We start from the raw sequence: 21,262 nt of genomic DNA, 5'->3' as shown, positions 1-21,262 counted from the left end.
CAATTGGCAGCCAGTAGGCTTGGATTTGAGTGCAGGCTTGGACCCGGGTTTAACATACTATAGGTACGTACTGGTGTGACCAGAACATCTCGCTGTCCTCAGAAATTTAGAATCAGATGTTGTTTATGAAAGCTTATCTCCTCTGTTCTGGATCAGTAAATAGGATGTTCACTGTGCCCGGATATACACCTAGAGAAGACGACAGTGCACGTTTAATCTTAAAGAGGCCTGAGTATTTTCTTGGATGTGGGAATGGTGACAGTGTGTTTGAACCAACACTGAGTATCTGAAGTCCTTCCTCAAGCAATAAATATTCACTGATCTGGCTAAAGCACTGTTGACTCTCCATACACTTTTTGAGTCTGTCTCTATTTGAAGAGAAATTTCTTCCAGTATTTTTCCTGGTCAGTTGTTGGATGGAGGCTGGGTCCACTTTCAAAGCACTTGTCTTTAACACGCATCAGGTTACCCTGAGGTAAAATGGAAACTTTAGATGTTACTCCTGTAAATAAATGTTTACATAATACATTGCACTGAACTTCTCACCATTGCATGCCTAAGAAAAAAAGGTCACTTTTGACATCAGTAACCTTTAGAGAGCCGTGCGTTTGCCACACAGGTAAAGGAAGTTACCGTGCACAGCACGTTTCTTTCACTAGATCAAGAAGGTAGGAGAGGTCAAATGTTATTGCTTACAACTCCCAAGGCCTGGCATTTTAAGCTTTAAAGACAAGATTTGGTTTTAAGGTATGGGTCTTGTAAACAGCACATGCCCAATTTTGCTCATGTGAGTAATTCCATTGAATTCCAGGGCACTAGTCGTGTATGAAAAGCCAAGTTTATAATGTATGTCTTTGTGAGGTCAGGGCCCCAGCTCTTCATTTCTAAATGAGAAATTTCCTACAAAACAGTCAGGGTCACAAAAGATAACGGTTTTGGATTTGGAACCAAGTAATTATCTATCTTGTAGTTTTAGTGCTTTTGTGTCAAAAACACTTGTCCAGCACCAGACATAAAAATACTACCTTCCTATAAGTCAGCAGCAAAACTGCTGTTGTGTCAATAGATTATGGATTTATCCCTAAACTTAATCCAGGAGATGTGTAGCGGGAGAGGGAGCTCAGTGTTCACCGGTGGAATCCATCCCAGAGGGCAAAAAATTATCGGGGCTGTTGGGTCTTGGAGCCAGAGCCCATGGACAAGTGCATCAGCTCACCCACTCTTGTGATACAGGGGTATCACTGATAGCCCTAAACTTTGTGTTGTGGGATGCAGCTGAACAGGAGATCCTGATGATAAATGGATTTTTGCTGCCTTTGTATTTGGCATAACCTGTAGGTTTTCAGACACTGAAAAAAACAAACCCCTGAAGTAGGAGCTATGGTGCTACAGTCTCCTGCCTTTATATATTTGCTGAGTTTTGTCCAAAAGTAATACAAAATTAATAGTATGAATGATTAGTCCCACATATACCTGTGAAGACTTGATGGCTTCTAATGTGCATTGCTCTTTTGGATGCCCGGTTCCTTCCTCACTTCCCTGTCCATCTCTGTTGTTCCCCCCACAATTTAGAGAAAAAAAAGTTCTTTAAATAGCAAGCTCTTTGCTTTTGTGATGTGCCGGGCAGCCTTCCTAGCATGGCCTGGGTTACCACAAGAGGGGTCGTGAAACCTTGTTTACAGCTGTCGAGTTGGTCAGCGTTTCTTTGTGGGCATTATTCTGCATCCTCCCCCCCCCAAAAGAAAAAACCCACCCCAAACAACCAGCAACCCCAACCCACCCCTCTATATTGCCATCCAATTGTCTTGCATGTCCCTGAGGCTTGGCTTGTAATATTAATGAGCCCTTCCAGGGCATACAGTGCTTTCTTTGTCCTTCTAGGAGCCGGTGGGGAGGGGGAGCGGGTGCCGGCGCGATAGAGGGAGCAGAGCTGGTTCCCCTTAGCCCGAAGCCGAACGTGCCGAAGACGCGAGAACCGGCCGCGCGGCGATCGGCGGGGTCGCCGCGAGGCGCCTCTCCCGCCCTTCCCGGCACGCGTGCGGACGGGAGCCGGCGGAGTCGAGCCGTCGAAGGCCTTTACTTCGGCGTTGAGATCCCGCGCCGGGGGCGGCGGCGGCGGCGGCGCTGGGATCGGCGGCGGCGGATGGCGGCTCCAGGTGGCACGCGCTGACAGCTGGGTCACATGATGGCCGTCAGCGCTCGCTTTTCCACCCCTCTGCCTCCTCCGCTCTCCCGGGCTCCGGCGCAAGCATCCCGTCGCTTCCAGGAATGTCGAGGCCGGGGGTGCAGTCTGGAAGGAGGCCGCGTCGCTCGGCCCCCTCGCCTCTCGTCCGAGCGGGTTGAATCGCCGACGGTGGCGGCTCGCGGAGGAGCGGGACGGTTGCCGGGGGACTTGGGTCGTGAGACTCGACTCCGGTCGCGTTCGCTAGAGGAGGAGGAGGAGGAGGAGGAGGAGGATAGATGGGACTGACATGTACGCTCCGGCGGCTGCCGAAGCAGCGCTTAGCTTTCTGATGAATTAGAGCGATCTCCTCTGCAGCGATACAGTGGAAGAGACAAAGGAGTGGGGGAAGACGGGCAGTATTTACTTGAGCAGAAATCCCGGGCTGTGCAACAGAATGCAGGGGCAGGATTTGGGTTACGAAACTCCAGGGCAGCGCAAACGCAGCCCGGTGCAAACGCCTATATTGCGCTTCAGCGAACTGCTTGCTTTAAGGTGGTTTTTGTGATCCTGTTGCTAGGATTAAGCCTTTTGCGTTGCAGCATGGAGAGTCTTTTGTTTGAGTTAAATTCAGACCTCTTGATAGGTCACCTGACAGTCTTGTGGTTTTGGATGAATATGGCTCATTGCTATTATTAACCTGAGTTGGCAGCTGGGCACAACAGGAGTTTACAGGGATTTTGAAAAGTGGAACTGCTCGGGGGACAAAGATGCTTCCCAGGTACGGTCACTGCACAGTTCTTGAGATTGTTTTAATTATTTGAAAGCTTAATATTTTCACTGCGATGAAAGTATTTCTTTCCCAGAGCTGTGAAGCTTTTAGAGATTTAATTTTTTTTATGGTTCTTCTTATATCTATATGCTAAATGGCATGAATGGGGTTTTTTCCCCTGAATTGGTTCTATCTGTTGTAATTTTGCAAAGGGAAGTGTAGTCTACGTGAATAATTTAAAACATTGTGTTCAATTCTAGTGAATTTAACTGAAAGGAGCTGTGTCTTGTTTGTGTGTGATTTTTTAAATTTTTTTTTAATTAAAACAGGTATTTCAAAAGAGCACGGAGCTTGTGTGTCTGCGCGTGTATATGCATATATTTGCATGCATATATGTGCTTAAATCAGCTAAAAGCTGAACAGGTATTTTTTTAAATGACATACGTAAAGTAGTACCCAAAATATTCTGTGAAATTACTAATTGTAGATTCAGAAGCTGTGTAAATTGCAAAGTTACTCGACATGCTACACGTCTTTAACAAAACCTTCCAACTTACTTATTTTCAATATCACCCTCCAGACTATGATTAATGTGTTGACTGGACTGTACCTAACCTATATGTATTACATCTTTTTGCTCACGAAGAGGCATCTGGCTCATGTATTGGACTTTAGAGTATAAATTAGGTATCTTAGTGAGAGCCAAGTGACTTGGTAGAAGGAGGAAAAAAATGAAAACAAAGTCAGCTTCATACACAGTTAAAGAATTGGGCAGAGCCAAGGACCTTGGAAGCCAATTGAAGTTTAGGTCCAAGTTTATTATACTGAGTGTGAAATATCTGGCTGGCTGAATATGTTCCTAGTGTACAATATGTGCTTAGTATAAGCAGCAGAACTTTCCTGGAGCTCAAGTAGTGCAGCTATTCAAGGTGAGGATTGCTAAGCTGGTAAATGAGTGAGACAGATTTATAGATACAGCATAGAGCTGACCTCTGTGATGCTGCAGTGCCTGTGGAAGTGTCACCCTCCTTCGAGAAATGAAAAGGGGGTGGCTTGGATTTTTTTTTTATTTTTTTTTTAAAGAAACATTATTTCTTTGTGACAAACCTGAAAAATGTAGCCGCTGCAAGCAGTCACCCGTCATGGGTGGCTGTCCCTGAAATGATCCACTGTCTTGTCAGTTTTTCCAAGCTACCCAGAGTACAGGTCCTTTGACATTTGGGAAATCCCAGCTGAGGTCAGAGTGATAAAGGGCAGTGTCGCCCAGAGCGCTGGGTAAACTCCTTCGCAATCGATGGTCACGGGCTCCCTCCGTGGCCTTGGCCAAGTCACTAATGCCGATTTTCTCTGCAGAATCAGCAGGAGTTCACCACAATAGTCACACAACCCTGAAGTGACCTCAACTCTTGTAAAGACAATTATCTTGCAAAATTTTTTCTAAGTATAGGCCCCGTGGTTTCTCTAGTTTAGGGATCTTCTTCCTCCTCACAGACTTACGGTGGTATTATGTCACCAGCATTGAGATGGAATCTCTCGCTGAAAATGCCAACTTTACAAATTGGCAGTGCGGTCTGGATCATCCTTATCATGTGAATCCTGATAAAGTTCTTTTGCGTTTCAGGTGTTATTATTAAAAAAATAAATAACCTGCCCATGCCTCTTTAAAAAAAGCTAATGGATGATCTTCCAAAGCTGGAAGCATCGTTAACATGCCGTACATTGCTGTTTTCATTGCTTCCAAATTAGTTGTGCTTTTTCAGAAAGGTCTACACAGCTGTCTTTGTACAATAATGGTCAAATAATAAATGAATTAGTGAATTGCAGTAAGAAGGTATTAAAATACGTTCAATACCCTCCCCATGTGTCCTATATATTCAACTTTTGTTGTATCTTCTCAAAGCCAAATGGAAAAAAAAAAATCCAGTAACAGATAATAGAAATGCGTAGAGCAATTTGGGCGGGAGAAAGGAATCCCTCGTTGGAAAGGCCACCTCAGTAAGGGGTGAGAGGTGTATGATATGATGGTTGGACTAGGCCAGCACCATTTTTCTTCTGCTTTTGATCACCCTTCCCTATAACAAAGCAACTGCAGGATCCTAAATACTACGGGGCTGTGCATGTACAGGTGAGCGTGCTTCGATGTGAATGTACATCTCTCTGGAACATGGACATAATCTGCATCTGAAATATCCCAATGCACCCAGTGGAACGGTCTCGTATTTGCAGCGTAAGCTCTTCAAGACGGGGACAGCCTCTGCGCAGCACTCGTGTAGAAGTTGGCTGGGTCTGAGCACTACTGTAACAACGATAATACATGAAGAGTATCATCTGCAGGAGCTGGAGATAAGCCCTGGGGATCCTTATGCCCCTGTTCTGATGCGCGTCTAATAGGAGTAAAGGGAGACGTTTCCTTCCACGCGGAGCCCTGCGAGGAGGGCATGGGGCAAGGTGGACCTGCCGTCTGCTCTGCCCTGGCTGTTCCTGTCAGCCTTTTAAAAAGGTGCTAACATGAAAACCACGCAGGACAGATAAGCTAGCATAAACTATAAATATCATTTGCGTAGATGCATTTAAAAATAGTTCCAAGTGATTCATCACCAGGCAGTTTTTATAACTATGGGTAACATGATGTAGGAAAACAATAGTTTGACTGATAGTTTCAATTTACTTTTTCAATGATTAGTCATATTCTGGTTTTGAGCAACTTTACTTTTTAGCAAACTCTTCTACAATTCCTACCTGCTTAATATCTTGATCGGTTTGCTTCAATTGCTTCTCTTTAAGACTTCTAAAATATCTATGCTAATTATTAAAAAGTAATTGGATACTATCTAAGCTGTATTAATATGAAATAGTTTTAAAAGTAAAGTCTCAGGCAGGAGGAAAAATAGTATTAAGCTAAACCTTTAATGTAATGAAGAAGTGCTGTTCGTGTTGTAGTGGAAACAAGGAGGAAGGAATGTACTTGCTTTCAATTACAGGGGAAAATCTTGTATTTTAATTGGTAGAGTGGTAATGAAGGATTTCTGCGTCTGTCATTTTATCTATTAAAACTTGCACAGAGTATAATAATACCAATTTAAAGCCTTTCAGCTGCCTCTTGCTGAGAAGTGCCTATGGTAGTAATAAACTCCAGGAATTAGGTACGTGAGAAAATCCACCCTTGGAGAGCATTTCGACTTCTGGATTGCCATGCAACTTGCAGTACAGGTGTCAGGAAGCATGTAATGGATCTGTAAATGTAAACTATAAATAATATTCCTAGTGGTTGAAAGTAAAAAAAAGGCAGGAAAACAAAACGGATGAAAGAGGAGAAAAGCTGAACCATAGTAGGGCTTAGGTATGAACATGCATTAAAATATCATTTTTCAGGCCTTGATTTCATTATTATTAGTTTCTAATAATTTCATCATTATTCATGTGGAAGTTTGCCTTTCTGTCCCGAATAATTCCTTTCCTTTTGTGCTTTGTACTTGCATCAGCATCTGCACAGGGGGGTTGGACCGGATGACCTCCAGGGGTCCCTTCCAGCCTCAACCAGTCTGTGATTGTGAGAGATCTGGTTTTACATGATTTGTTTCTGAAATATCCCACGCAGCATTTAGACATCAATGGATTTCTACCCCATTCTATGCATATAGGTATTTCTGAATGTCTCATTCTAGAGGAATCACTGTTTGTGTAGTGGAGATCTCCATAGGACTGGTGTCCTGCTCAGAAATAATTTATCACTATTTCTTCTCTTACTCGACGTGTGACCTCACAGCACTAACTGTAAGGCAAAGTCACAAACAATTCCACTGGTGAAAAGATTGTTGGGGTTTTCTTGCTGGTGGTTTTTGTGTTTGTTCTTTTCTTTAATTATAATCAGTTCAAGGAAAGATCAAAGAGTGATAGATAGGTCACCCAGCAGAAAGTCCTCATTAAGAGAACCGTCATTTCCAGAACGGTGTGGGAGATGGAGACTCACCTTTCATTAACAGTGCTAGAACATTTGATTCTACGTCTCCTGGTTTTCCTATAAGAATCTCAAGAAAACATCAGTTAAATGTCAAAGTTGGTTTCCATTTATAAACAGAACTAATTATATTCAGAAGATCTAGGTCAGTTTTCATCCGCCTGAAGAACAGCGCTGTTATATTTGTTTTGAGAACATGCCCTCTGTATTGCATGCAGGAATTTGTGTGTTTCTGGGGATAATCTATCCAGATATCAAGCTTAACGGTATTTTAAAGCTGTAACAACAAAAGTAAAGCTACTCTGTGTCTGGCTTCCTCCTCACTGGGAGGTGGTGGGGCTGAGTCGGAGGTGCCAGCCTGCCTCTGTTTACTGTCTGTCTAAATGAACTTTCCCCCAGCACTCTTAAAGTTTCTTTTGGTTTGGGAAGTGGCGCGCTATTGCCAGGGAATGTTTTTGCAAGGCTGAAATGTGCTTAAGGACTCTATTACATAACAGAGATAACGCTTATTTGGAATTATCACAAATTATGATGGATAATGTCTACTAAATGCTTGTCTAGAGAAAGTTAAAATGTCATGTGAAGAAGCTGAGAAGTAAACAAGCTCTTGTTACCTTGATCAAATATGTTTCCGAATACAGCAAGAGTTTTATATTTAGCTTTCTCTCCTCTTAGTGTGTAATCTGCTCTTGGAGCTTTTTATAAGTAGACTTTGCTAAGATCTGGAACAGCTACTGCCCTTCTTTGCCAGTAATTTCAAAGTCAAATATCAAAAGTACTAGGTAATGGAAGACGTGCTTTTGTCTGAGTGTGAAGGAAATTCAAATGCACTGCAAGGGTGGAGCAAGCGATAGCACCTTTTTGGCAAACAATTCGTTGTTGTTGTCACACACTGTTTCTTTATAGGAACCACAGTGGCCTATAAAATGAATTTCCAGATTTCCATCGATTTCACTTAAATATAAAAAGATGATTCCTTCAGGAAGCCAGTTTATCCAGCGGTCTCACTTGCCTCCTCGCCTCTAGCTGAAGTCAGGTTCTTACAAGTAACTGTCCCCAGCTCTAGTGCCTTTGAGCCTCTCAGCTGATAACACTCCAAATATGCATCAAACAATATAGATTTTGTATTCTTACATTTTCTGAAATGCCAGGTGGGGCTCATTAGCAGAGCCCCTGGTAAATGTATGCTCTGCACTGAGTTTGTCACTGTGATTGGTTTTCGGTACAGAATTTGCCCAGTTTGCAGTCTTCTTCATGTGGGCATGTCCCTCTGTGGACAATGCTTGGCTTTAGGTGCCCAAAGAGAGAGGGTGCGTGGCTTTGCCCCCAAATCTAGACATCAAGTTATTTCAGTTTCAAGTTGCTCAAGCTTTTTTCTTGTAATAAGTTGCTTTTGACATTTGTTGCAACCTATCTTCTCTGCAGCTTCTGTTTTTCTCTCCTCTTGCTAAATGCTGGGGCTGAGCAGATCAGGAAATGGATTTCCTCTCTCAAGAGACCAAGTAACTGTATGTCTTGGTGCTTAGTTTCACCTCACTGGGACTACACTATTTGTAAAGCCTGTGGATCTATATTGGACAGTCTTAAAAACTTCTGATAGGCAACCATGGCTTTGGTGATCCAATTGATTCTCTGCTGTGACCTATTACAGAAGTTGTTGGGTTACAAATTGTCCTTAGCATACTGATCACATAAAGCATGGGCACAGAGAAGGAAACCTTTTGGTTAGTGAATTAGAGGGACAGGGGAGAGGAAAATTTACCATAGCCTTGGAGTCTAGCATGCCAGGTTTACTTCAGTCCATTTTATCACTTATGGGCGTCTCTTTGCTGAAATAAATGTACAGCTCCTTGTAAAGTGGGAGTCTGTATCCTTCATTAATGGCTAGAAAGTTCCAGGGCCTTGTTTCTCACTTCTTGGGGTTTCATGCTAATGCTGCTTGCCTAAAAGGCAAGTATAAGGAAGATAGAATTTCACTTGATTAAGGAAATGGCTTACTGTAACTAGCTGGAAGATGATTCCTGTTGGTTTCATGGATAGAGGAGGAGTCTTGTTTCCTGTCTCCCAAGAACTGAGAAGGTATCGGTGAAAATGGATTCCCAAGTCCATGGACAACAATGCTTGCTGGGTTTTAAAGTCATGGCTGGCTTTTTAAAATGGAAATTTAAGATTATGGCTACAAAGCACCCTTAAAGGCAATGGTATTCAAACCTGAGCCCTGCAAGTTCTCCCTTTGCAGAGCTCCTCTGAAGTCAGTGACACTAGGGAAGACAGAGGCTCAAGAAAGCTCCTTTCCTTGTTATTGACTGCAAAAATAGTTTGGGAGTAGGTGTGTTAGAACTGCTGTGTGTGTTTTGCTGACCCGTGCAGCAGCATGGCCTTGAATCACAGTGGCATAAGTGGAGATGATTTCCAAGTCTGAATGTAGTGAGGACCTCAGTATATAGTCAGGACCAAGCTACACATGGCTCTCTTTTTCCCAGCATCAAAGCATATATATTAGTATGAATGCTGTAGTTTGTAATACTGCAGTTAGTTCTATACACATATGTTACTACAGTGTTTGTGAAACCTGAAGAAGGGTAGGAAAGGTACTTTGCATTTTTTTCAGCTGTGGAGTTCAGTGGTTTGCCAAACCATGAGGCTGAAAACCCATGACTGCAAATGCAGAAATTCATTACTTAAGGAAGAGGACAGTGTGAATATATACCTTTTTTCTTTTTGCTTTTGAATTGTGAATGCTTTCAATCTAGAGCTTGCAATGATGAGGGACTCTTTGGGGGGGGGGGGGGGGGTGGTGTATGTGTCTCTAAACATAAAAGCTGAGTTCTTCTATGACCTTGATTTCAAAAAGCTGGAACTTGAAGAAAACATTAAATATCACAAGACAGAGCAAAAGAGCTGGTAATGCTGCGCACATCATTGCATATGGTTGTAGTGGATTGGTGCCGTTTATGCCAGTGTAATTTGGCAAGTGTAGGGGGAAAAAAACCCCAAAAGGCATAGTTCTGGCTACAGGATCAAAGGGTTTGATGAAACGGCATTACATTTGCTCGACTTTATGTTTTAATATAGTTGTATATACAGAAAACATAGAAAGGCCAGTGTAATAAAGAGTTGTGGTAATTGATCCTTCTGCTCTTTTATCTTTTAATTAAAGCTGGCCTTTGCCGGAATTTGACCCAAGTCAGATCCGACTGATTGTGTATCAGGACTGCGAAAGAAGAGGACGGAATGTCTTATTTGACTCCAGTGCTAAAAGGAAAATAGAGGATGTTTCGGTGTCGGTGAGTATTTTACTAATTTGAATGGTTATAGTCTATATTTTTTTAAATGGCAAGACCAATAAATCACAAATGTTCTGTTTTATTCACATTAACATTTAAACGTCGGTTATATGCAGGGCTATATTTAAATGCCTGTTAAGTTGCAAATTATTCAGGCTTCAGTGATTTCACTTTTAACAGCTTTAAATACTGTAGTGATCTCTTTATTCCTGGGCTCGTCTACTTTCTGCTCTTTCAGAGAGAAGTATTCCTTCCTGGTGCTGCAGCAGGCAATGCTGGGGGCCTGAGGCAGGGCATAAACTGATATTTATGGATGTGCTTTTATGCCATGGTGGGGTGTGCATTCTTAATCGGAAGGTCCTCCCAGTCCTGTGTCCTCCTGTGTCCTGTTTGGTTAGCTTTTGCCAATTGTTTCTATGCTTTGCTGACAGTTTTTTCACACAAAGTTACTTGAAAAGTTTTCCTCTGTTTTTCCTTTTGGCATGGTCTGCATGGTAATCTATTAATTGCAACTGTAATGGATGCAGTCAGATGAGGATACTTACTTCTAAGGGCTCTGGCCAGAAGATTAATTTCTAGCCACAGTGCTATTCTAAGTGGTTGTGTGAGGTTGGACAGCTTATATTCGCTGCTTTGAACTTCCTTTTCACCACCTCGAAAAACGTTTGCAAACCATTTTAAGCTCTGTGAGCAGAAAGCACTGTGTGAGCTGAAATTCATGATCCCAGCTGCTTTTACCCGTAGGACCTACTAAGTTCTGTAAGCAGGAGTACACAAAATAACATATTACACTCAAGCCCTGGTTTTCATGTTGGGTATTGGAGTACAGCCAGAAGATTCTTCATCCAGCTTGTAAACTCTTCTGGCCTATTGCTGAATATTGTCAGCCTGATGCTTCTCATCCTGGTCCTGAGTGCTTCCTATGTCCACATATCCTAACCTCTGGGAGTCCGTTTGTTTCTCATCAAGCACTAATTTCCAGGTTTCTCCATCGCTTACTCTAGCGCTTGTATAGCCATGAATCAAGATCCCAATTTCCTAGTTCTTTTTGAGAATTTGTCAAGTAAAGCAAGTTTCACAAATGTTGAACAAAATGCATCTTTCTTTTTAATTTTAGCTTGTTAGAATGGCTTTATAATTTATAAGTTCCTGTTCTTCTAGGTGTTCTTGCCAGGAAAACAGGTTTTTAAAGATGAGATCTCAGAAGTGGTTTATTGGTACGAATTGCTGGCTATGCTCATTACTATTACTTCATTAATTATAAAGTATTACTTCATTAATAAAAAAAGATGTTGCACAGTATAAATCCTCTTACCATATTTCAATTGATTTCTTGAAAGCCTAAACCCTCTTTAAGATAGATCTGTACTTGCACAGTGAACTTGCAAACTTCACTGTTTTGGTTTATTTCAGAAAGATTGTTGACTCTGGCAGCTTGACAGCAACAGAATAAACAGCTGATAATGGAGCTAATATGGTTGCATATTAATCTCTCCTTTATTTTTCTTTGCTAAGGGGGGAAGGGGGAGGGAAATAGCGGTATTCACCATCTCTGTGAAATGAGTATGTGAGACTGGTAGAGGAAGACTTTTCCCAGGGTGTTTGAAATGGCCAGTACTCATCTCTAGTAACTTGATACATTTCTTCTTTTTTGTGGTATTAGGAGACTTTGAAAGAGAATATATTGAAACATTTGCTTGCTGTGACATCTGCCTTCTGCAGCACTCAGATAATGTCATGTCAGGCAAAACTTTCCTCGTAAAACAAAACTTTGCAATAGCAGAAACATTATGCAGGTAAAAACGTGCAGAAGAGTCCTCGGCTTGGCTTGCTGCAAGCTTAGTACAGGCTTGTACAGTTAGCAGTACGTACTGGCCATTTTCAAGGAATTGCATTGTTTATTTTTCTCGCTCTTTATCATGATTTTCATTAACAAAGACACACCCTGCCTATACAAAGCCAGATCTTGGCTCTAAGCACATTCCAAGGCACTCTTGCCCTTTTGCAACAAGACGTGTGTGTGGGCTGGGCACTCTCCCTTCTGAAAGGGTATCTGTTCACCACCCCACAAAAGCCAACGCTTTCTGCATCTCTGTTCCCCCCAGCCCCCCATTTCCTAACGTGATTTATACCTCTGGATTTACAAATAACACTAGGGGGGAGATTTGCAAGAGTGCCTAGCAGTGGCCACACTGTTCTGGTTGAAGTCTAATCAGTCTAATGCGGAGAACCAAGAGGGTTTCAGTTTGCTTTATGTTGCTGTGCTCTTCAGTTCCCATTTTCTGTTGCTTATGAGACGTGAAAGCAATTAGAATTTAAGAGTTGTATGCCTGCAGCAAGGTGAGATTTACTTTGCTCTATTTTATATATCTAATCTCTACATATGTCAAGAGTTGAGTGCAGTGGACCAAGGTTGAACACGGCTCAGTCATTTGAATTCTATAAGGGAAGTTATGATTGTAAAATTTAAGGAGCATCAGAGCAAGCTTTTCCAGACACAGATGTTTCAAGAAATAAAACAGTAGGTTCAAACTTTTTGATGAGTGAAAACTGCAGCGTTTGTGCTCAGACCAAGCTGGGCTCTAATTATTAAAGCATTACTAGGTTCATATTATCCGTGAGGGAAATGTGACTATAACACAAATAAGGATATTGTGTTTTCACTGGATATTAAATCAGCCTCTTCACGTCTTCTATAAAGCTAAATATTAGGTAAACAAGAATTTGGGGAGGGTATAGCACAGAGACAGACAGAAGGCAGCTGAGAGTTTGCAGTATGGCCGTTAAAATATTTTAATTGCGCAGGAGAAGTAATGTTTTCCCCGGGTCTTGCTAGAGTTAAACTTGGCAAGCAAAGCCGAGAAGCAGTCTGGTGACTCGGAGGGCTGGCGGCCGCTGCACCGGGAATGTTGGCCGAAGGCTGTGCCAGGCATTTCCACCAAGGCCAGGCAGAGATCCGCCTTCGGCAGCTGTGGGCACTTGGCATGGGGGGGGAGGCAGAGAGATCCCCTTTGTGAGTCCTATACCTTTTTTGGTGCTAAGCAGGAGAGGTTCTTCCCTGGCTTTCCAGGGAAGCAGAGCTGAAAGGCTGCTGCCTCGCGAGCATCAGAAAATTATGTAATTCCTCTGTCAAGAGTTCTGCCAGGGTATCCCAGAAGAGAGTGGTTGCCCTTTCCAGCCCTGTGACACTAGGTCATGAGCAAATGTATCAGAACAGGCATTTGCACGTTGGGTATACGAGGGCAGCATGTGATACGAGAAGTAGACATGACTGATGCCTTTTCTGAACAGCCTGGGTCCACACCCAAATATCCACATCCCTTGGATTTTGGGGTATCGAAGTACTTCTGCGTGCAAGCTTGTGGGTTTGATCCACTGTCTCCTGTAGGGAGTTACCTTGGAGTTTGTTCCTCATACTAATATGTGTCTCATTTCTAATAAGACTGTATTACTCGATTTGCAGGTGATAGTGTTACTACCTATGACTGATTTCTACTAGTAGACTCGTTTCTGTCCTCGTCTGCTCCTTCTCCTCTAGCGCTTTCCACTCGCACATGCCACCAGCCCCACTCTTCTCCCTGCGTGGTGCCTTGTGGCTGTGCGTCCGTGTATCCGTCCACCCCGTCGGGTCGTACTGAGTTTCCAAGCCAGGAGCCGTGTGTGAACGCAGGTATGCTCCTCCAAGAGCTGTGATAGCGGGCCCGGTTTGAATTTCAGATCAAGCACAACAAGCAGCTCCTTTTCCTATTTTAAGGTGCAGAGGCCAGGTGGCCCAGACGGTGCTGAGCTCTCAGCCTTGGCCCTGCCTTTCCTGAGCCCCTGCCGTGCTTGGCTTCTCAACCTTGACGCTGCGTTCGCGCTAACCTTGCGCGAAGGCTGCGTTGTGTTTTACTGCGCTGCTGCTGTTGTGCGGCACGTGAGTTATGTCTCCTAAACGTCGGCGTGTGAAGGCCGGCTGAAGTATGAGGAGTTTGCCGCCGAGGGCCGGCGGTTGACTGGGAGAAGGGTGCCGCAGAAATGGTGCCACGAGGGAGAAGCCAGGGGTAAACCAAAGAAGAAGGTGGGATGGGGATCCTTGGTCAGGGCTTTCCTTGGAGCAGGCTGAATGAGTTCAGGGACGGGGGTTTAGCTGTCTCATTTAACCGCTCGTTTTCCTTTATATGTTGTCCGCTGGTGGCTTATGACAAGACAGTTGTTACCATTCGGGATTTGGCTGAAGAGGGGTACTAAAAGATTTCCTGAGTCTAAAGATCAGCCTAGAGGAAGGCATGGAGTCCAGGGAGGAAAAAGAATGTCAGGGGACCACAAGGAAGAGTAGGGCAAAAAGAAGCAAGAGCCAAGCTGTGTGCTGTGCTGAGCAGGCATCTGGAGTTTGGATGGTTTGGCTGGGAAGGGGGGAAGACAAGGAATCTGAGAAGGGTAGTGGCTTGTTCCCAGGACCTGGAGGCAGAAGAGGATTTTCAGAAGCAGGGTTTGGTTTGGTTTTTTGAAGGAATGAAAGAGAAAGAGTGGTCCAGGGTACAGAATTTGAGATCTAGAGGTGGATTTGGGGAGTGAAAAGTTCACTTTTGCCATGTAACCTAGTTGTCATTATCTTTGGGATAATTTAACTGAAAGGTCATATGATATTTGATCTCCTACTGCGGCAATTGCTTTCACTCCAAATGTCGTATTTATCCCAAAGTAGAAAAATGGCATGCTGTTTTAAACAAGCCAGGATTAGCCATGTGTTCTAATATACTTCAGCACTGGATAAATGTTGAACAGCAAATTGCATTGAGGGATTAGTAATTGGATAGTGAGCCTTTTGCTTTTAGGTGAGTTGTGTGAAATGGAGACTCTGGTCTCTATCTGGCTCTCAGTGGACAGGTTTCCAGTGAGCCAGGCTGAGCAGACAGACAAAGCTGTAAGCGCAGAGACTCAGTCCCACCTCCTTAGCTCTGCTTAGTCTCTCTAAACAGAAATGGAAGAATTACTAGTGGCGTGGGGGAGCATAGGGTTGTCTTTACTTCCTTCACTGACCGCTGAGTAATAGAGAAACTTGACAGCTCTGGAAATAAAGGGAGAATGTAGCACTCGACAGCAGCATTTTAAGAAAGACACCTGGATTTTTACAGCAGCACTTGAAGGGAAGGAATGAATGCCTGTTTGGGTTACTCTCGTGTCCTAGGTGGATGCATACATTTAATTACACATTCAGACCAACGCGTCTTAATAAAGCAAAAGTGTTAATTTATCTATTTTGGAATAATTTTTCAGCTTTGCTGAAATGTTCTAGAAATGAGGTACAGAGCTCTTGAAGAGTGGCAGCTTTGCTTGGAAATACAGATTTCTCTATCACTACCACCACAGTGGTATTTGAGCACCTGCTGTTGCAGAGGTAGAGAAGAGTAAAGCATATGATGACATTTCTCTTTCCTTCTGTCACTCACAGCCCTAACGCACATGCACACAGTCTGGATTTGGTTCAACGTACCAGGCTCCTTTCAACTTTCTTATTATCCCCAAACCAAAACTTGCCCAGGAGAAATTCCTCTTCCTGGGCATGTTCTTCCCACTTACTAAGGAATTTATAGACCTTGTGGCAAAGAGTTAAAGGTCTTTGCTGACAGAGGTGGAGAAAAGAGATTCCAGAAGCAGAACTGTAGAAGAAAACTACTTTTTACCCTGTCGTACTATAAAGACCTTTTACTCTAAGTTATCTTCAGTACTACCTGATCGGTCTCCAAGACTTTCAGCAAGTGATGACCTCTAATGTAAGAACTGTGACTGCCAGGAAGTCTTTGGAGCTGGGCGGTATCTGCAGCGAGTTGGCAGAGAAAGAACAAAGAGTGTGACCACAGCAGGGAGAGCAGTGTGGCAGCCAGGAGCAGCAGCTGCCCACGACATCCTTCCAGCAGATGTTCTGCTCTCCAGCAAAAGTGAGCATTTCGGACTCTAGCAGCACTTTGCCTGGGGATCTGATTTGTTGCAGCTATGTCTATTTGGAAAGAAAACGCACAACTTTGAGACTTTCCTTTGTACGGTTCTCAAATAATTAGGTTACCTTTTTATTTTTGGAAACCTGGCTTTAATATCTTTGGAATATTATATTGGAATGCAAGTAATCCCACTCCTTTGATGCCGAATATCTTGAGATTTGTAGCATCTAAAATTTCATTGACATTTGGAGTCAGATGCTGCAGGAGGAGGGGGGCATTGCAGGTACTTGATCTCATTGTCCAACAGGTTATTCTTAAGCACATGCTAAGTTTGTAAAAGAGCAAACACCAAAATTGGTCAGTGATCTGCATTTTAGGAGGGATTTACTGTTCACGAGGTTCTGAAAAGTATCTGAAAGACCCTGACCTCCTCTACAGACTCCTTGCAGGAGTCTTGGTTCATTAAACTCCACTGCAAAGACCAAACAACCATTTTCCTGGTTTGCTATTTAAATCAGGCAGCTATTACTTCAAGATACCAGACTCCCCAATGGATCTGGGGAAAGCTGCTGTGCAGAAAAATGCAGTGATAATGAGAAGAAATAATTTAAAAGTAAGTAATTTGCAAATGTAGCCTATTTTTTTAATGCACAGAAATTTTTTTCACCTGTAGAAATGCATTTACTGGCTTTACAGTCTCAAGGAAGTTTAGTTATAATTGTAACTTTTTAGAAGGAACTTTCAACATCTGATGGAAAATGCAAGCTGAGATGTGGTTTGCCTGCAAAAGCTTCTGTAACCCTGTGGATTTTATGTGGTTTTATCACATGATGCTTGCCCAGCCTAGGACATTGTTGTTTGTGTCAGAGATAAAATGCAATTCTAGTTCACGAGTTCCTACTGAAGTCATATGATGATCATTCACATGCTCCAGCCATTGTGTACTGTGCTCAAGCCACAGATCCTAGCCATTAGCAAATCTACATATTGCATGAATTCAACGTACTCACCACGATGTTGTAATGAGAAGATACTACTATGGGAGGCTGTATATGTCAGTAAAGCACAGGACTCAGCGGCTAGTGAATGCTTCCTTCCCCTCTGCCACAGAATTACTGATTTGTCTGCACATTTTTCCTTAAGGCTTTCTGTGGCAGCAGCTCTCTAATGGGAGCAGCAGTGCAGACTGCTGCGTGGAGCTCGATAATCCCTGACATTTTCTGCTGTTTTGCTAAATCTCACCTGTAGTTAGGGCCAAATAAAAGTCACCTGTCCCTAATGGTGGGTGAGATTTAGCAAAAAAAAAAAAAAAAAAAAAAAAAAAGTAGTAACCTGCATAGCCTAGGACAGAGGGATGGGATTCCCATCTTGTCCCTCACCAAAATCCCTCCACAGCAGTAAGGGCAGTTGTCTTTTTGTACAGTTGTTGCTGACTATTGAGCAGTCATGGAGTTACCACCCTGTGCCTTGGGTATTTCACAGTTTTCTTTAAGCCTTTTCTTTTTTTTCATAGCTATTAAAGATTGAGACATGCTTATGTTTTTGAATGAAGGGGGAGCTTGTGATGTGGACCTGTGAGTCCAGAGGTGAAGCTGTGACATATAACAGCGCTTCTGGATTTCCATCTGTCCCTTGAACCTTGCTTCCAGTAGGGTTTGATTCCGGCTTGGTCTTACTGGTTTGGTGGTTGTATAGGAAATGTTAATTAAGAAAGTCTTAGGGCAGAGTAAGTATGTAATTTTGAGCAGTGTAGACTATTTCTGTCTCCTAGTGCTGCCCACTAGCAAATGTAAATAATGCCAACCTTATGTGGGTGTGTTGAGATGTAATGAGTATATGAAAAATATGTTGAGGTCTTCAGGTGAAGAGGATTGCCTAATCTTAGTGTAAATGGCATTAACTGATGTGGATGCTGATTCTGCTTGGGATGCTGAGATTCGCAGGGGAAATCACAAATGTTTTTAAATAGTGAACAAAACAGTAGTGGAGCATATCCCATGCCAGTGGTTGATAATACTGCATCTGTACAGTGGACAGAGATCCTGCTTATTCTGTATGTCAGTTGCAGCTCCATCTGAGACCTCCTAACTCCCGTTTTTGCTATGCTTTTTGACTGAATCTCTATCAAAAATCACCCCTTGGACCATTTCTCCATCGTTTTGGGAAACTTCTCTGGCTTCTCTGTAACACTAGCTGTGTTTTTCAGCTTTGTCCATCTTCAGCCTCACAATTCCATTGTACTGAAAACGAGAGGAACATGTCACCTCTGTGCCACTCTTTAAAAAGACCAGGGGACTTGGACACAGCTAGGGATAGATCTATAAAAATAGTATCTTTTCTCTCCACTTATCCTCGTAACATGAATCTCTCTTGAATTCTGTGGCATTCTTGCTCGATTATTCCTAATCAGTATGTTTTCCTGTACATCGTGAACTGCTCCACGTCATGATCTGGCTGGCTTTGTCACTCTGGAGGGCTGTGCCCGTCACACTGCTGTGTCACCTCCGCCCCAGTGGGCACTGGCAGCAAGATGAAGACAGCTGGAGCCTATTGTTGCCATCCTTCCTTTAAACGCTTTGGTACCATCCTTTCTCCTAATGCTGGGTCTAAAAAAGTCATTTTCAAAGCTTCAGCGATGGATGGCTACTGAGGAAAATGGGGTTGGAGTCACCTGTTAACTCCTGGGTAGTTGGAAGTAAAACAGCTCAGCTTTCTTTCGTACAGCCAGGCTGCAAGAGACACTAATAAATATTCTATTAACTGTTTTCATGGGGTATAAGCCTTTTAGCTGTTAAATATCTTACCTGAACAGGTAAGTGCAATGCTGCTAAACAGTGATTTCAGGTCACGGGTCCTAGTGTGTTCACATACGTTTTCTGTATTTCAGAAACTTTGCAGTGATGCTCAGGTGAGAGTTTTTGGGAAATGTTGCCAACTGAAGCCTGGAGGAGACAGCTCTTCTTCATTGGATAGTTCAATCAATTCATCCTCCTCATTCTCTGATCCAAAAGAACAATGCCCAAAATACCAGGTGAGTCACTTTTCCTTTTTTTTGCATAACCCATGTCAAATACTAATGACAGGTGAGGTAGTGAATGTTCTAAAATGCTTGAAACTAGAGGCTAGTGGTGGAGAGCAGTTTTCAGTCAATATCAGACTTTGGTTCTGACTCACTAATGTTTAATCCTGTAGCTTTGGTTTTGAACAAGTCTAAAACCAACCAGCTGGTTCTCTCAGGATGTGTCTTGAATGGCAGCAATTTCTCCAGGGCATTTGTTCTGTCTTATGACCTAGGTGATAACACTCATTCGGTATGATCAGACTTGGCACAAATATCTTATCTCGGTATAGATGAGGTAGTTTATTTTACTTTCTTGCTAAATGCCAGGGAAATTACAGAGAAATGCACTAGCTATAGGGGTAGTCTGTGTAACAGCTTTATAGCAAGCGATTCAGTGCACTTCAGTTACATTTTACATAAGAGATTTTGGCCACGAGAGTAGCTGGAGTCATCTGACACGGATATATTTCTGTCATCTCTCCTTCCATGGATCACAAGTGTTTTATATTAAGCCACTCTAAAATAGAACTAAGCCCTTCCACTCTTTGTAATGAAGTAATTGTGTGTTTGAGGGAAGCTGCTATCTCTACAACCTATTCTGAAGTACAGTACTACTGATGTCTTAATCTACCGTAGATATAAATGAAGAACCTTCCAGTACTGACTTTCCCACTGTCACGTTAACTCTTGCTATATTTGGCGAGCTGCATATTCTTGTTTTCTCTTTCTCATCACACTCTTTTCCACAGCTTTAGTAAGGTGGCTGAAGATCTGTTTTCCATTCCTCCCTTCCTGGAAGGGCATTTAGCTGTGGTTATGAAAGGAAGAGACATTTCTGTCAGCAGCTTCCTTCTAGCACAAAATAACCTCCTTCATGCATCGTGTGACCAAGAAAAATGATGCTTCCCACTATCCAGAAGTTGTCTCTCCTACTGGGCAGGCTCTGTGCGAACAATAGTCAATGTTATTAAAGGAAATTAATTTTAGTGGTTGGCATGATCGTGTATTTTAAAGCTGTGGAAAGTTTTCCCTTTTAAGTCCCCATTTCCTCACGTGTATTACTTAGTCAAAATCTTACTGAGTTGAACTGAAATGATGTGTGGCTATGTGACTGGCTCAGAAAGTGTGCGAGAAACTTTGACCTTAAGTTGGTCTTCTACAGGGTATTTGTTATAAACTATCTACTGCATCCCCTGTACTCCTTCCAGGCTTCCCCAGCAAGTAAGCAGAGTGCCATAAAGACAAGAGTTCTTTACTGCAGAGTAAGGTCTTGTATCATGTATGCAGAAGGGCCAGAGTAAGCTTGTCCAGACATCAGTCAGCCTGGCATTTCCTATCTAACTGCTGTGTCTGGTAATCTCAGGAGTTACTTAATGTATTTGCAGTATTTATACATTCTTTTGTTTATTTTTTTCTTAAGCTATAAAGTGGAAGTCCAAATAATACAATGCTATAGGACTTTTAAAATAGTTCTTTATGTTTCCTTGTTTAAATGCATTTTGACTACATATGAGCAACTTTAATCACAAGGTGAAATACAGGGTTTTGTTCCAGGCTTCCGTGTTTTTAATTATGTTCTATCCAGATCCCTCACAAATGTGATTAGAATCCATTAAGATGAAGCTGAATATGGTTCTAAGCTTGACTGCAATTATTTGCGCATTATGACACTAGTGTTACCTCGGTACCTGCTTCTCAGTGTAGTCAGGACTGAAAGTCTTTCTGATTTGTTCATCACAACATTTGACATTTATTTCTGTATTGTGTTTTTAATTTACATATGTACTTAGTTATTGATAGGACAATATGTACAGTAAGTGGAATATTAAATGTTGTAAATATATTCAGAAATGCAATTTCCAAATCATGCAAATTTTACTACCTCTAATATGCTAATGTGCAATAAGAAACACTTGTGGGTATTTTATGATCAGTTTTTATGTGAGCTCGTAAATATGACCTAGGGAATTGGTTTGTGTCCAAGCTGTCAGTGCCGGAGGTTGTGCCCTTTTTGCCAGATGCTCCCTGGCTTTCTTTTGATTCAGGTTTTTAATATTTAACCCCTTTCCTCAGTTGATTGCACTCTACTTTGGTCTTGAGTG

At 42.5% G+C, this 21,262-nt stretch overlaps 1 protein-coding gene across 3 annotated transcripts in view; it reads left to right on the top strand.

The window, feature by feature from the left end:
• Positions 1 to 21,262, top strand: part of FNIP1 (folliculin interacting protein 1) — a 70,964-nt gene that overhangs the window by 21,097 nt on the left and 28,605 nt on the right. For 2 of the 3 annotated variants that reach the window (XM_049830077.1, XM_049830075.1), the window contains exons 2-3: positions 10,052 to 10,178; positions 18,987 to 19,130. In XM_049830077.1, the coding sequence (XP_049686034.1) occupies positions 10,052 to 10,178; positions 18,987 to 19,130 (271 nt within the window). Of the gene's footprint in view, positions 1 to 1,906; positions 2,943 to 10,051; positions 10,179 to 18,986; positions 19,131 to 21,262 lie in introns of those variants that run through there. The other variant, XM_049830076.1, reaches the window with a different exon arrangement.

Source organism: Accipiter gentilis, chromosome 26, assembly GCF_929443795.1.
Source record: "Accipiter gentilis chromosome 26, bAccGen1.1, whole genome shotgun sequence".
Lineage (NCBI taxonomy): Eukaryota > Metazoa > Chordata > Aves > Accipitriformes > Accipitridae > Astur > Astur gentilis.
The sequence above is the reverse complement of the archived record's forward strand: the minus strand, read 5'-3'. Positions and strand labels throughout refer to the sequence as shown.